We start from the raw sequence: 15,031 nt of genomic DNA on the forward strand, positions 1-15,031 counted from the left end.
GATGATACCCAGATTTACCTAGCCTTATCTCCAAATGACTACAGCCCCATTGACTCCCTCTGCCAATGCATTGATGAAATTAACAGTTGGATGTGCAAAAATTGTCTTCAGTTAAACAAGGAGGAAACTGAAGTCATTGTATTTGGAAACAAAGATGAAGTTCTCAAGGTGAATGCATACCTTGACTCTAGGGGTCAAACAACTAAAAATCAAGTTAAGAATCTTTGTGTGATTTTGGAGACAGACCTTAGTTTCAGTAGTCATGTCAAAGCAGTAACTAAATCAGCATACTATCATCTAAAAAACATTGCAAGAATGAGATGTTTTGTTTCAAGACTTGGAGAAACTTGTTCATGCCTTTATCACCGGCAGGGTGGACTATTGTAATGGTCTTCTCACCGGCCTTCCCAAGAAGACCATTAGACAGCTGCAGCTCATCCAGAACGCTGCTGCCAGGATTCTGACTAGAACCAGAAAATCTGAGCATATCACACCAGTCCTCAGTTCCTTACATTGGCTTCCAGTTACATTTAGGATTGATTTTAAAGTACTTTTACTCATTTATAAATCACTCAATGGCCTAGGACCTAAATACATTGTAGATATGCTCACTGAATATAAACCTAACAGATCACTCAGATCATTAGGATCGAGTCAGAAGAAGGGGAATCTGCTTTTAGCTATTTTGCAGTCGGAATCAGCTTCCAGAAGGAACCAGATGTGCTAAAACTTTAGTCACATTTAAATCTAGACTCAAAACTCATCTGTTTAGCGGTGCATTTATTGAATGAGCACTGTGCGATGTCCAAACTGATTGCACTGTGTTTTATGCATGTATAATCATTTTCTATTTTTAACTGTCTTAAATTCATTTTAAATCAATTTTTAAATAATTGTCAAAGTTTTTAAATTCCTTGTTTTATTCTTGGGATTATTTTTTTTATGATTACTTTACTTTCTTTTATGTAAAACACTTTGAATTACCATTGTGTACGAAATGTGCTATATAAATAAACTTGCCTTGCCTTGCTTTATAATGCAATTTTGACAATACTGTGATTAAACTTTATCTCATGTAAATGCAATACTTAGATCTAAATAATGTGATTAAGCTCCTAATCGCAGCAAGCATAATCGTATTAACATAGGTGGGTACACGTACGCTGATTTTAATCGAAATATACAGGCATGTAAACACCTTAATCGCAGTATTGCCACTATGACCAAAGTGCGCATGTGCTTGTGACATACATGAATGATGTGACATGCACCAGTAATAATACGCATATTGTTAGAAACGATGGCGGGGAAGAAAGGATCGCATTTCTGGGGAAAGCACAACTCGTTGCCACTAGTCTCTTACCCTCATCCAGAAACGGCGAGTAGAGCACGACGGCAGTGTAGGCAAACGAATTGCCATCACATTTCTATGGCGCCAAAAAGCATGGAATATGCAAAAGTGTTTTGCATTAGACGTAAATAAGCGGCAAGTAACACACCTGCTTTTTCTGAGTCCATCATTTGTGCAGTGGGGTAATTTGAATAATGGCAGTAAAAAATTAACCACAATTCTAAGCGAATAATAAGAATAATGGAAATTGAATGTAAACGGGAGTGAAGAGCTTTGCTCTTGACATGTAAACATCATAATGCGATCAAGTCCTTACTCTGATTATTGGAAATAATCGCATTATTCGTGCACATGTAAACGTAGTCATTGACTCACCCAATTCATTCTAATTGCTAAATAATGAATTAAAAGAAAAACCTCATTGTGTTGCTCAGAGATGTGTGACTGTTTTGTTTTTTTCTTTGTTTGGAACTATTTTCGGGTTAATCAAATTGAGCAAAGATGATTGACTGTTTGAAATACCAGTCACTCATTATTAACTACTTCTATACTGTATGAACTCTTATATGAAAATTAACATCAAATTTCATACCGGTTTTCAGTGAGAAACACATTCTCTTGGTCGTGTCATGTCATTTAACTAGGCTGTATCATATAAGTATAAAAACTTAATTTTTACCAGAGTATGTTTCTTCTGTGTGCAGTTGTGTTCATTTGTTTTGATTTCTCCATGAGATTTCGCCACTCATACATGGAGCATAAATATCACCCTTTCCAAACCTCTTTCCAGAGACCATTGGCATTAGTGTATTGTCAGTTTATGATGATCTAATTTGCATTAGATTCCATATAACTGATGTCAGTTAATAACAAATAATATCTTGATTTATTTGTTGAACCTAGAATAAAGTTTACCTCATTACTTCCAGGAAACTTCAGTTTATCTTTCCATAAGATAATGTCCATAGTAAAATCCAACTCAGTCACTTGCATTTATCAATCTTTGCACTTTATCCATTCATTGTATCCATTTAGTAATTGTTAGTTACTCTTGTCTATCCCTTTGTTAATAAAAAACATTTTATTACACTTGTGTCTTCCTTGTGCTGATAATACAGTAAAAAGTCTCTACAAGTTAACGATATCTCACAAATACTTCAGATTGGTCAGACTACAACTTCCTATAGTTTAAATGTAATTCTTATTTATTCAACAATCTTCCATGGTTGTTCTTTATTGTCAAAGGCAGAATTCCTTGGCTGGTGCCCTGTAAAATAGTATGACCAAAATTAAGTATTAATATTTAAGCCCAAAGCCATTACACTGGTGGTGCTACTTAAATCTAAAATCACTATATTTAGTGGTGCCCCTTGTGAAGCTATCTAACATCTGATATCACTACACTAGTTAGTTGTTTTAATCAGGTTAGTTTCCCCTTCAAAAATTCCACTTGTCCTGGGTAAGCAATAATGTCTATCTAAGTTACTGGATATAAAATGTAACCTGCTAAAGTAGCTAGTGGGAGTGACTGTGTTACATGTCCGTCTGAAATCAACACATTTGGCAGGTGTTAATGACAAGCCCTGGTCCTAATTCTTCTGGACGTAACGGCAGCCTTTGATACAGTCAATCATTCCATTCTTATTTATTTTTAGGGCCTGTGGGGTAATGTCCTTAAATGGTTTATGTCTTATTTGACCAAAAGATGTTGTACAGTCAATATTGCAAATTGCAAATTGTTCTTGGCTAGTCTTACCTGTGGAGTCCCAAAAATCTCCATTCTCTGTCCCATTTTTTCTCTCTTTCTATGCTTCCAATCGGTGATATTTTCAGAAAACACAGAGTATCATTCAATTGTTATGCAGATGACACCTAAAACGACTTGCCATTAAAAAATACTCAAGACAATGACAGCCTGTTTTAAAGATCTAATGAATTGGATGTCGCCGAATTTCCTGCATCTAAATGACTTGAATACTGGGATTATTGTATTTGATTAAGTACACATTTTAGTTTATAAATCTATTTTTAGCCTTGCTCGCTTATAGATGGTTTCAACGGCAACATCAACAAACGTTACTGCACATGCAAGCTTTTGTGCCCAAACTTAACTTCCGGTAGATTTCCGCAAAGTACATAACAACAATAACAACAGCAAAATCCCTCCAGAGAAGATTATTTCTGATAACAAGCAAAATACACTCTAAAAATGCTGGGTTAAATATAAACCCAGCTATTGGGTTTGTTTTGACTCAGCGGTTGGGTTGGAACCCCACAGCTGGGTCAAAACAACCCAATAGCTGGGTCAAAACAACCAAGTGTATGTTTACTGAAATTGCAAATTAATTCTCTGCCAGCAGGAGGTGCTTTTGGAGTGGCAGAAATAGAGGTTTCCCCAGTAACGGCTGTACACTAAGCAGCGCTCCGCTCACAAACGCTGCTTTATCAGGCATTACAGGCAAGATGAAATGAAAATGACATCGAAAATTTCCTGAAGACAGTCAGTTTCCTTCACAGACAGTGATACCAAAACACCCACGCCACGTTTTGATTTTGAAACATACAGTGCTCATGTTTATTCAACAAAGTCAACGCCTTTTGGAAAATCTATTTTTGGCAGTCAGTTTTGATATTGTGGCTGCCACAAATAAATAAATGTATGGGAAACACATCCCACAGCACAACAACCTGATCCCAACTTCAGTCTACTCATCACTTTAACTTTAACCGATAAAAAAACACAGACCAGAAGTTAACGTTGGGCAAAGTGCATACACCCGATGAAACCGTGTATATCTCTTCTACCTCCTTCAATTCATTTGCCACCTAGATCACTTAGATCCAGTAATCAAATTCTACTAAAGGTGCCAAGAACCAGATTTAAACATAGGGGTAGAGTGTTTGAGGCAGCTGATCCTAATCTCTGGAATAGTCTACCACTACTTAGATCAGCCCCACAATCTATTTTTTAGTCTAAAATTAAAACTTATTTATTTTTCCTGCCTTTTAATTTATTTATTTTGTGGTACAGTTCTTTTATGGGTTAAATGTTATGTACTGTGTGATGCTATGTGAATTTCGAATCCACATTATTTTTATACTTGTTTGTACATCTTTTTAATTGTACTACTATAAAGCACCTTGGACAGCACATATTTTATTTTTATGGAGCTACATAAATAATAATAATAAAAAAATAGTAATAATAAAAAAATCCACCATTCTGGGCTTTATGGAAAAATGGCCCGACTGAAGACTTTCCTCAGTGCAAAATGCATCAAAGACTGAATTAGCTAAAAAGCAGTGGCTGTCTACAGATTGTCTCCACCTAACCTAATAGAGCTTCTGTACAGAGGACAGAGGATCACAGACAGAGGATGTGTAGAGAAGAATGGCAGAAAATTTGGCTAGGTGTCACATCATAGCCAAAAAACTTGAGTTTGTAATTAAGCAAATAAAGCGAATATGCTTTAGCTAAGTACTGAGTTAAGGGTCTGAATATTTAAGTGAATGTAATATTTTAGTTTTTACTTTTCATAATGAATTCGCAGTTACCACAGTTTTCTTTGTCGTTATGGGGTACAGTGTGTCTAAACATGGGCAAGATTAATGATAACCATATCCATAAACATAAAAGGAACCCTTTTGTCAATTCTAAAATCTACCAACAGTCTTGTCAAAAATAATAAATGAATAAACAAATAGAAAGAAATGAAAACAATAAATTGTTTCATATAATTTAAATATCAATTAAACTGTATTATGTGAACATAATATCTGCATTGTATCTGTACTGTATTAGCCACCTCTATAGATCAGAATCAGACATGACAAAAAAAAAAACATATTGGTCCACAACTATTTATTGGGAAGTGATTATATGACCAGACTCACAGGGGACTCATTCTCTTTTGCCTCCTTAACTGTGCTCTCTTCCAGTTTCTGCAAAAAACATGAGAAAATAATCAAGAAGTGCCAAGGCAATACAGTTAAGAGCAATAAAACCTGAGCAAACAGCACCATAGCAGCATGCAGTGAAATACTATTTTTTTTCCCATGTATGACTGATAAAGGTAAACATAAAAGAACCAGCTTTTAGATTTGCTGAATGACTAAAGAAACAGTATCAGCATTTCTTGTATATTACCACCCACTGCTACTTACACCTGTAAAGGAAATGACAAGACATAACTGTAAAATATTTGGGAGAGCATTGTTAGAGTTTGACTATATTGTACTGCAGTAGACACAAAGGTAGAGAGACAGAGAAAGAAAGAAAGAAAGGGGAGCTTTATAAAGGACAAGAGAGAAAGACACATGACATTGAGGACATGAGTCCTGAGACCTTTAACCCAGTTGTTCAGGAAGGCATATGCCATTTATTTTCAGTTATATTCTAGAAAGATTAAACTTTATGAGACACAAGATAAGACAAAAACAGTAACATACCACAGATGTTTCTTTTTAAATTTTGTCCCTTGAATAAACTGATTCACATTCTACCAGTTTGAATTTTTTAATAACATAACTAAACAAATTTTGTTAAATAGTAAAATTTTATGTATTAAAAATATTATGTTCTATTTAATCTCAGTCAGCATGTTTCCATTGACAAAACGGCCATGCTGTCACCCTGATGAGCTTTCATTGGCAGCGTCTGGAGTGTTTGGAAGGGATAAAAATTCTGTGCCTTCATAACCAGATGACATCTCTGAGTCATAAACGAGGTATAGTGCGTCAGAGACTTCAGAGGCTATTGCACTGGACCCTTCAGACAAAGCAGTGATTTCCAGAGCAGCTGAGCATGCAAAACTGCCTTCCCAAGCTGCTTCAACATCATCCTCAGTGTTTGATAGAGGCCCTCAGCGTCGAAAAACAGAGGGGTTGCCAATACTTCCTGATTTTAGAGTTGCAGTCTTCATGGAAGGCCCCTAGTTCTATAGCACTCCCTAGGACACAGCCGGGCAACTTGGCAGGGGCAGCAGCTAATGGGCTTTCTACAGCTCCTCAGATCGGACCCACACTTGCTATGCTGATGGGGGCTATGGTCAGGACTGGAAGAGATGCTTCACACCCTAAAAAGCATGGTAGGATAATCGACAGTCAGCTGAGGGAAGCCTTTCATGCCTCTGCCTTGTCGGCAAGACAAACTCTCTCCTCTTGGTTTATTTAGAGGGTCTGCTCCAGGATTTGTTCTCCTCTTTGACAGATGAGGAAAACATCCCAGAGACATTGCGTTTGATTGATATGCTGATCCAAGGAACAAGTGCGCATACTCAAGCCCTGGGGCTATCCATGGCCAATTTGGTTCAAGCACGCAATCAGGTATGGCTATCTCAAGCTAATCTGTTAGATCAAGACTGCATGGCAGTCATTGCAGCTCCATTAGTGCATGGGGAAGTCTTTGGACCATCTGCAGAAGCAGCCTTGGAGCAATCTCGTAGGACAAGAGAACTGACTTAATCAGTGGGTCGAGCACCAGCTACTTGTGGGCTACGCACATCAGCTGGGAGCAGCAATTGGGCCCGGGCAGAATTGTCAAGCCAGGTCTTCGTAGGTCAGTGCCGGTCTGCTGCCCAAGGGGCACCCATAAGACCAAGCCAAGGAGTCCAGCAGTCCTTTCGTAGGACATGGCAGGCAGAGTCTTCCAGCACACGTGCAGCAGGTGGAAGAAACCGTCACTGATGGTTATAAACCTCCGGCCTCACTTTTTCTTCTTCCACTGGCACCAATGTACTCAATGTACATGGGTGCTGAGCACCTTGGAGTTTGGATACAGGCTCCAATTCAAATCCAAGCCACCCAAATTTTAAGGAATTGTTCCTACTGTTTTGAGAGAAGAGACAAAGTGCAGGTCTCTGAAAGACGTAGTCTCAGTTCTTTTAGGAAAAAGAGCAATAACATGCCTGCCCTCGGGATCAATAGGGCAGGGGTTTTATTCAACCTATTTCTTGATTCCAAAGAAAGATGGGGGGTCTTCTGCCCATCCTGAATCTCAGGAATTTAAATCATCATTTAAAGCGAATGCCATTCCGTATGCTTTGTCGTTCAACCCTTTTAACCTTCATCAGACAAGGGTATTGGTTCACAACAGTGGATCTCCAAGATGCTTATTTCCACATCCCAATTCATGAGGACCACAGGAAGTACCTCAGGTTCTACTTTCAGGGCAATGCTTATGAGTATAATGTTCTCCCCGTCGGTCTGTCATTGGCTCCCCGCACCTTCACCAAATGTATGGATGCCGCACTCATTCCTCTTCGTCACCAGGGCATACATATTGCACGTATTGCCAATTACCTGCACGATTGGTTAATTTGCCTTTCTACCTTTCTGCCAAATGTTCTGCCCCGTTCCTTTATTTCCAGGCCTTTGGTGATAGAACCCTTCCATCCACCTCCTCACAATTCAACAGAAGCATCCAGACTGCATCTAATCTGCCCAGTCAGGGCACTGAGAAGATAAATTTCTCGCACACAAATGGTAAGGCATACCGATTAGCTGTTTGTCTGTTATGGGTACTCTGTGCAAGGCCAGGCAGTGTCCAAGCAGAGCCCAATGGGTGGTCAGGCTGATAGATCTAGCCTATCACAATGCAGGGATGCTTCCTAAGGGAGTGGTGGCACACTATACAAGAGAAGTGGCTGCCTCCTGGGCATTGTTTAAAGGTGCTTCTCTGGAGAATGTGTGTGCAGCAGCTGGTTGGTCATCATCTGTGACATTTGCCAAATTCTATCATCTGGATGTTGCTACAACAAACAGCAGAGCAGACGTGATCTGCCTTATGTAGACAATATCAAGGTGCTAAAAACCCGCTGATTTAACTGTGTAAATAACAGGGAAAACTAATAAAATGTTCTGTTGGCATGAATTTGTTTCCTTGAGTTTTATTGCCCCACTTGGGTTTTATCTCCCCTCCTGACCTTATCTGGTACACAGTAGCCCATACTAGGTAACCTAGTTCTGTGAATGAAGTCAACACTGAAGACGTGGTCACTCAGGGAGCACTTGTCACTAGTCGGCAAAAAAAGCGCTGGCTACTTCGCACCTGTATTTATAGACTGATTGCAGGCGGGGCATGGTTAATTTGATATACTGTCTCCTGAGAGCTCATCCTTAGCAAGAGTGACCCATACTGTGGTGTGTTGACTTCATTCACAGAACTAGGTTACCTAGGTTACCCACAACACTGTTTGCATACTGACAACTGGTCTACTCACACTCAACCCAGCAAGACCACCTTGGTCAAACTTAAAATTAGTTAAAAAGGAAACTTTTTCCGCACCTCTTACAGTCTTGAATTAGAATTGAATAACTATTTTAGGTTTGTATTTAAAGTAACTTTTATGAATTTTTAAAAATGAAATTCAGCAACTGGAGCAAAGAAAACCCACAATTTTCAGTGTGAATACGTAGGAATGATATTATAGTTATATTCTTACATGATCAGAGATGTCTTTGACAGGAGCCTCAGAGCCATTAGAATGCAGTTCCATTTGAACTGCTCCTTTTCTCAGCATCTGGGCTGCATTCACTGCACTGGGGTCTTTCTTGGCAACAGAGGGCTGATGAATAAAAAAGGTAAAAATAGTTACATTAGTATGTGGGGTATACAATATGTCTGTTGAGTACTTGATATCACATAATCCAAACAGTACTATCGCAAACAGTAATATTACAAATAGTAATACTGGTGCTCTTTGGTCACTTTTGACCGAAAAATTTTCTGTTTTGAATTTATAAAAATCACAGCTTCATCAGAATGGTATGAAACTTGGTGACTTTTATGGCATTTGGAATGTGAACAAGCAAAAAAATTGAGGGAATGATTTGAGCAGGCTAAGTGGTCATAAAAAAATAGTCACACTTGTGGTCTTTGGTCAAAAATGACCGACCATAAGAAATTAATTGGAAATCGACAAAAAAAAAAATTCTGAGAATTACAATCCACAAATCTGCCTCAATTCAGAAAAAAAGTACACAGCAATGACGGGGTGAAACTCTAAAACATCAAGAGTGCAAAACCAACACATTCACTCACACACACACGCGTACACACTAGGGGTGTAATGATACATGTTTTCGTACCGAACCGTCACGGTACAGACATCTTGGTTCGGTGCATGAGGCCTTACAACGAATACAGGCAATTCACCCTCACTCCAGAAGGGGGCACCCTGTAATGCAACGCTGTTTGTAATCGCCAGCAGAAGAACAGCGACTGCCATGAGTTGCGCACTTGAAAACAAAGCCCACTAGACAGTGACCATGTGCTGATTCAGAATGCGTCTCTAACTGGCTACATTTACATGCACAATTTTTGGTTCAAACGGACTGAATTCATTCCGATTGATGAATCTGAATGTTGTGTTTACATGAATGCTAAATAAAGTGATCGGGTTGATGTGCGAGTTTATATGTCACAAGCTTCAAATTTTTTTACATGCGCACACTGCACAAATATAGTTTCTCACTGTTTGCACATAACCACTCTCCTACACGGTTTCTTTATGTGTTTTTAACCGCAGAATTAATATTTATCCATATTATGGATCATAATATATGAAATATATATGAAAATCCATTTATGGATAATTTATAACTGTACATATAAACGCTGTGCTGTGCTGCTCATATTTATCACACAGTAATGGGTTGTCTGTGGATGAGAATCCAAAACAAGGACTGGTGGGAGGTTGTCCTGCTCCACTTCACAGTTGCCGAGTGAAAGGAGAGTTTTATAATGACAGGACACGCATTTATAACACTTTATTCAAAAGGAAGAGCAGTTTGTTCCACGCGTCATACGCCATTATGCTATTTCTGCGTCATTGTACATGCGCAGTCCTTTCAGTTTCGGGGATCAATCCAATCGAGCGTTTACATGCACTCTCAATCGTATTAGAAAAGGAATAAACCACCCCCTTCAATCTGATCGAAATTTCATTCTTATCGACTTCAATCGGATCGATTAAGGTTTACATGAAGGCTTTTCAGTCCGATTGAGCCGTCAATCCGATTACAAACAGATTATTTGGTTGCATGTAAACATAGCCACTGACAAAGGAGTATACTCTAAAAGGCTTGCGTACTCAACTGTTTGAGAAATGGAGCTTTGTGATCATGTTTTTTTATTTACCTCTCTCATTCGGGACAAATCCAAATATTCCATAATATTTCCATATGTGCGGTGTATCAGAATGCTAAACTATTATTTATTGTGTAAATTATAGGCTTTGTACTTCAGTCATGTTCCAATGGTGAAACAGAGGCAGGCGCGCTGATGTTTGGTTCACTGTATTTTATTTAGATAAAGTACCAACTGCGCTGTGAAATTACAGCAGCAATGCTGGAACTGATATGTTCTGTGTGTGTGTGTGCGTCGGCGCGATCACTTCAACTGTTTCCTTATACCAGCAGAATCAACTTAAAACAATCCGTCATTTATTGTCTTATTAATAATACATCACTGTAAAAGGTCTACTTTGATTTGTGTCCACTCACAATGAAAACAAAACATTGTGCTTTTGTAAAATAAAGAAAACAAATAGGTGTCACTTTCTGCCATTTGAGTTTCCTTTCTGTGAACAAATTAAGCGTGTCACACTCAGCATATATAGGCTACGTTACGTGTCGCACTGTTTTTTCCCTTGTGTATTTGTTAACTAAATCAAATATATTTCAAGTATGTATTCCTTGAATGTATATATGTACTGCAGATTTTATATATAAAACATTGTAATTTAATATACCATTTAGTATTTTCACATCTAGGTGGAAAATTTGTAATTTGTACTACTGTCTCATCAAAATAAATGAAAAGAAACCTAGCATCGTAGATTTGTCGTTTTTTCCCTGTTGTACTGAAATCGCATTGAACCGTGACCCCTGAACCGAGGTACGTACCAAACCGTGACATCTGCGTACTGTTACACCCCTAGTACACACACACCTATGAATTGGTGTGACTGTAACACAGCAAATATGTTAAATAAAAGCAATATTTTAACTACAATGCACTAAAAAAGTGGATAGCAAGGAAGGGGTTACAATTTAAAACATCAAGAGTGCAAAACACACACACACACACACACACACACACACACACAATTATGCACACTTAAAGGAACTGGTATGGCTATAACCATATAGCCAAAACGAGTCAGAAAACTGAAATCAGACCAGACCCTAAGAATTAAGCTCTAATAAAACATTCCTGTTAATTTTTGTTACATTTTTATAGAATTGTAATGTTTTGTGTAACAAAATGCTTTCTGTGTTCAGGTTTGACTGTAGTAATAATAATTCAAAAACTGATGCTTAAAATCAACATTTCAAACAAACTAAAAATCTAAACCTTTACAGGTTGTACAAGTTGTCTTTGAGAATGTCTAAATATATATCTAAATCCAGAACTTAACAAAAATAAGTATTTATGTCTAAAAACAATTAGAGAATTTATAGGCCTTTTATATACAGCTATATAAGAATCCATGGGCTAAACCATGGTATTGCAGATGATTTTCTTATTTTATTCTCACCAGATGGCACTAATCTGGTTTAAAAAAATGGATTTTAAAGGCATTGACTCTATTTTAACATGAAATACTGCATTAATTGAAAAGTAATATAAAAATATATATATAAAAAAAAAATATTTCCAATAAGAAGAAATTGATTATAATTATTGCATAAATATTAATTAGTACCATAAAATCACAAAAGCAAAAATATTACAGAAAAAAATATGTTAATATATTTTACTGGGGGGGGGGGGGGGGGGTTTAGGCTTTAGGTGTCCGGTCACTTTTGACCATGAAGATCACAAGTGTGACTCCCAAATGGATTAAGTAAAATCTGTTTTGTTTGAAGGTAAAATTAGATTAACAGATATAAAGGCCATGATCTACACATATGTATGATGTGTATGTGATCAATAATGACACTAATGACATGTTTCAGATGATGAAAAAAAAAGTGCTTGGTATGCAAAATATTTTTAGTTCACAGTAAAACAGAGGATGTCCAATACAAAATGTTTAATTATTATTAGCTATTTAATACATTTATAAATTAAATCAAATGAAATATTTTCCATTTGAAAAATATAGCAATTTTTGTCAAGAGGAAACTATTTCTCATTCATTTTATTTATAATTTTAGTTTTTTCCACAATGATGAGTCTGGTAATTTAGCTTTTTGCTAAATTAATGAGTTATTATTATTATTATTAGTAGTAGTAGTAGTAGTATTATTATTAATTTATTTTGCATAATCAGTACATTTCACATTAAGGGTGCTTTCACATATAGTTAGTTTTAAAGGAACCAAACCCAGTTCACTTAAAATGAACCAGAAAGGGAACCAGCCAAAAGTGACCTCATTCCTTTTGGTGTTCACAATATAGTGGACTCAAAAGAGAACCCGTTCTTTTCTTGGATCACTCCAGCACCTGATTTCAGACTCTTTATTGTTCACACCACAACTTCATAAGAACCCAGACTCCAGCCCTTGAGGGCATATTCTAACTTTTGAGTTTTTGTCTCGGCGACTACACGCTCATTGTGATAATGCTCCACTCGCTCTTGTTCCTATTCCCGAGGGATGTGTGGCAAAGCGTTTGTTTCTTGGGCAGTAGCCGCAGCATGGTTTATCTCAGCTCGCGGCAATTGCTTTGATCTGTGGTGTCCGCATACCCTTTAAAAATCATAATGGATAATGCTTTTACTGCGTTGCTAGAGGTCTTCACGGGTCCACTTGGATCCGAAAACCCGAGGTCCGACCCGAGCGGATTCGTGTCCAAAATTTCTACGAGTGCCTCGGACACGGGTCGGGTTTGGTATTAACGACCTCGGGTCTCAGGTAATTTAAAATAAATGTGCTTTTTTTCAAATGGACCCGATAAGACCTGAATTCTTTTAAACTATCGCTGTGTACTTGTGTAATGTGTACTTGCACGTTCGCGTTAAGTGAGAAACGCACATAGAAAAGGAGCATATGTTAACCTCCCCAACAGAAATCGATCTTACAGACATAAGTTCCATTAGGAAAATCCACTCGCTTCATTACTCTGCGTATTCATGCAGGGCTTTTCTTTTTTGTGTGCGGAAGCATTTCGGCGGAAATTTGGTTCCAGACAACACTAGCGAAGCCATGAATTATGCTATGATCATTAGTTATGCTTTAGATTAGCCATGAAAAGCTATCGATTTATTTTTATATCAAACTCTCACGTTTGTTTTTCAAATCCACTGGTCACAACTGAAAGCCGAACTCAGAAATAACTTGTATCCATCAGGCAGGCAATAATATAATAATTAATAACAAATACGTAATAATAAAATTCAATAAATGTTAAATAAATGAAAGTAATGGAGAAGCGACCAAATCAGTCAGCAGGACACCGGGGTTTTCCTGACTGGCTGCAGGGCTGCAGGCTGTGCACACGTCAATGCTGTTTACGTTCAGGTCCAGTCTGGTTCGAAAATAAATGCAGTCGGGTCGGGTTGGACTCGGGTCTAATTTCATCGGGTCTGTCTCGGGTCGGGTTTTTCTTTTAAAAAAAAATTAATTTATGTACGTCGGGTTCGGGCAAGAAGTGATTTGGGTCGATTCAGGTCGGGTACAGATTTTAGAACCCGAGAAGACCTCTAGTGTGAGCACCAAGTCGTTTTTAGCTCCAAGCTTACGAGATTGTGAGATCACGGGCGGAGCTATATTCAGCTCAGCTGTGCCTCTCTAATATGCTTTTTATTGTGTGTAGAAAGCCTTGCTGGGCGTGGATATACTGAATGTCCGTGGAGAAACGCTTGCGAGCTTTCTCTCCCAGGGTGTTTAATCACCTAGAGTGGTTATGGGGAATGCTTCTTCCTATGCTCCTTCCATGGGTTTAGGTGTGGGCTGCCTCCCCAGGCTTCTGGGTATTTTTAAGTGGGTGGTGCCTCTGTTTTTTAAGTAATGGTCTCCTTGAGCCCTTGCCTAGACTGTTTGGGTTTTAAGTAGATGGCCCACTTCCATGGTCTGGGCAAACTTCAGCCTTATCTGAGAGAAATGCTATTCGAGGATAACTGTGTCCAGCCAGCTAGTGTTATGGCTGTTGCTTGCATCAGTCTTTGATCTTGGACTAATGGTTTTTTTATGCGTTCACTCTTTAGCGAATCATGTGCTGATGGTCTGGACCTCCCTCTTGTGAGTCTCTGGTCAATATAACAGTGCTCTCTAGCCTACTGTGGGACTGACACTGATTGGGGACCTCCTTAGCATAGCCATCTGAGGGTGGTTATATTTTAGCCATTGTTATGGCAAGACAGGCTTACTATCTGAAGCTAGCTGTGTTTTCACATCACCTTTCCCGGAAACATTGCTATCTGAGGATAACTATGTACTAGCACGGTAATCACTCCCCTGCCTAGGGTTTTTAAGTAGCAGTCTCCTTGAGCCATGCCTAGATAGTGCTGTCTCCCCTTAAAGGGTTTATAATTAGACAGCCCACTGCTGGTGGTCTTGGCAGTTGCAGTGGTCCCCTTTCCTACAGCCTAGCTATTTGTGGATAGCCATGTGCAAGCTCAGTGATTGCTCTCTGCCTAGGGTTTTGAGCCCTTACCTAGACAGTGCTGTCTCCCTTCTTTGGGTTGTAAGTAGACAGCCCACTCTCTGTGGTTTGGGGAGTTTCAGTCCGTC

At 38.5% G+C, this 15,031-nt stretch overlaps 1 protein-coding gene across 1 annotated transcript in view; it reads right to left on the bottom strand.

The window, feature by feature from the left end:
* Window positions 1-15,031, bottom strand: part of LOC107562241 (uncharacterized) — a 63,031-nt gene that overhangs the window by 25,267 nt on the left and 22,733 nt on the right. The window contains exons 8-9 of the mRNA XM_016246847.1: window positions 8,794-8,916; window positions 5,246-5,293 (exon numbers count right to left, since the gene is read on the bottom strand). Of these exons, the coding sequence (XP_016102333.1) occupies window positions 5,246-5,293; window positions 8,794-8,916 (171 nt within the window). The remainder of the gene's footprint in view (window positions 1-5,245; window positions 5,294-8,793; window positions 8,917-15,031) is intronic.

The sequence above is a fragment of the Sinocyclocheilus grahami genome, unplaced genomic scaffold (assembly GCF_001515645.1).
Source record: "Sinocyclocheilus grahami isolate Dianchi unplaced genomic scaffold, SAMN03320097.WGS_v1.1 scaffold814.1, whole genome shotgun sequence".
NCBI classification, from domain to species: domain Eukaryota; kingdom Metazoa; phylum Chordata; class Actinopteri; order Cypriniformes; family Cyprinidae; genus Sinocyclocheilus; species Sinocyclocheilus grahami.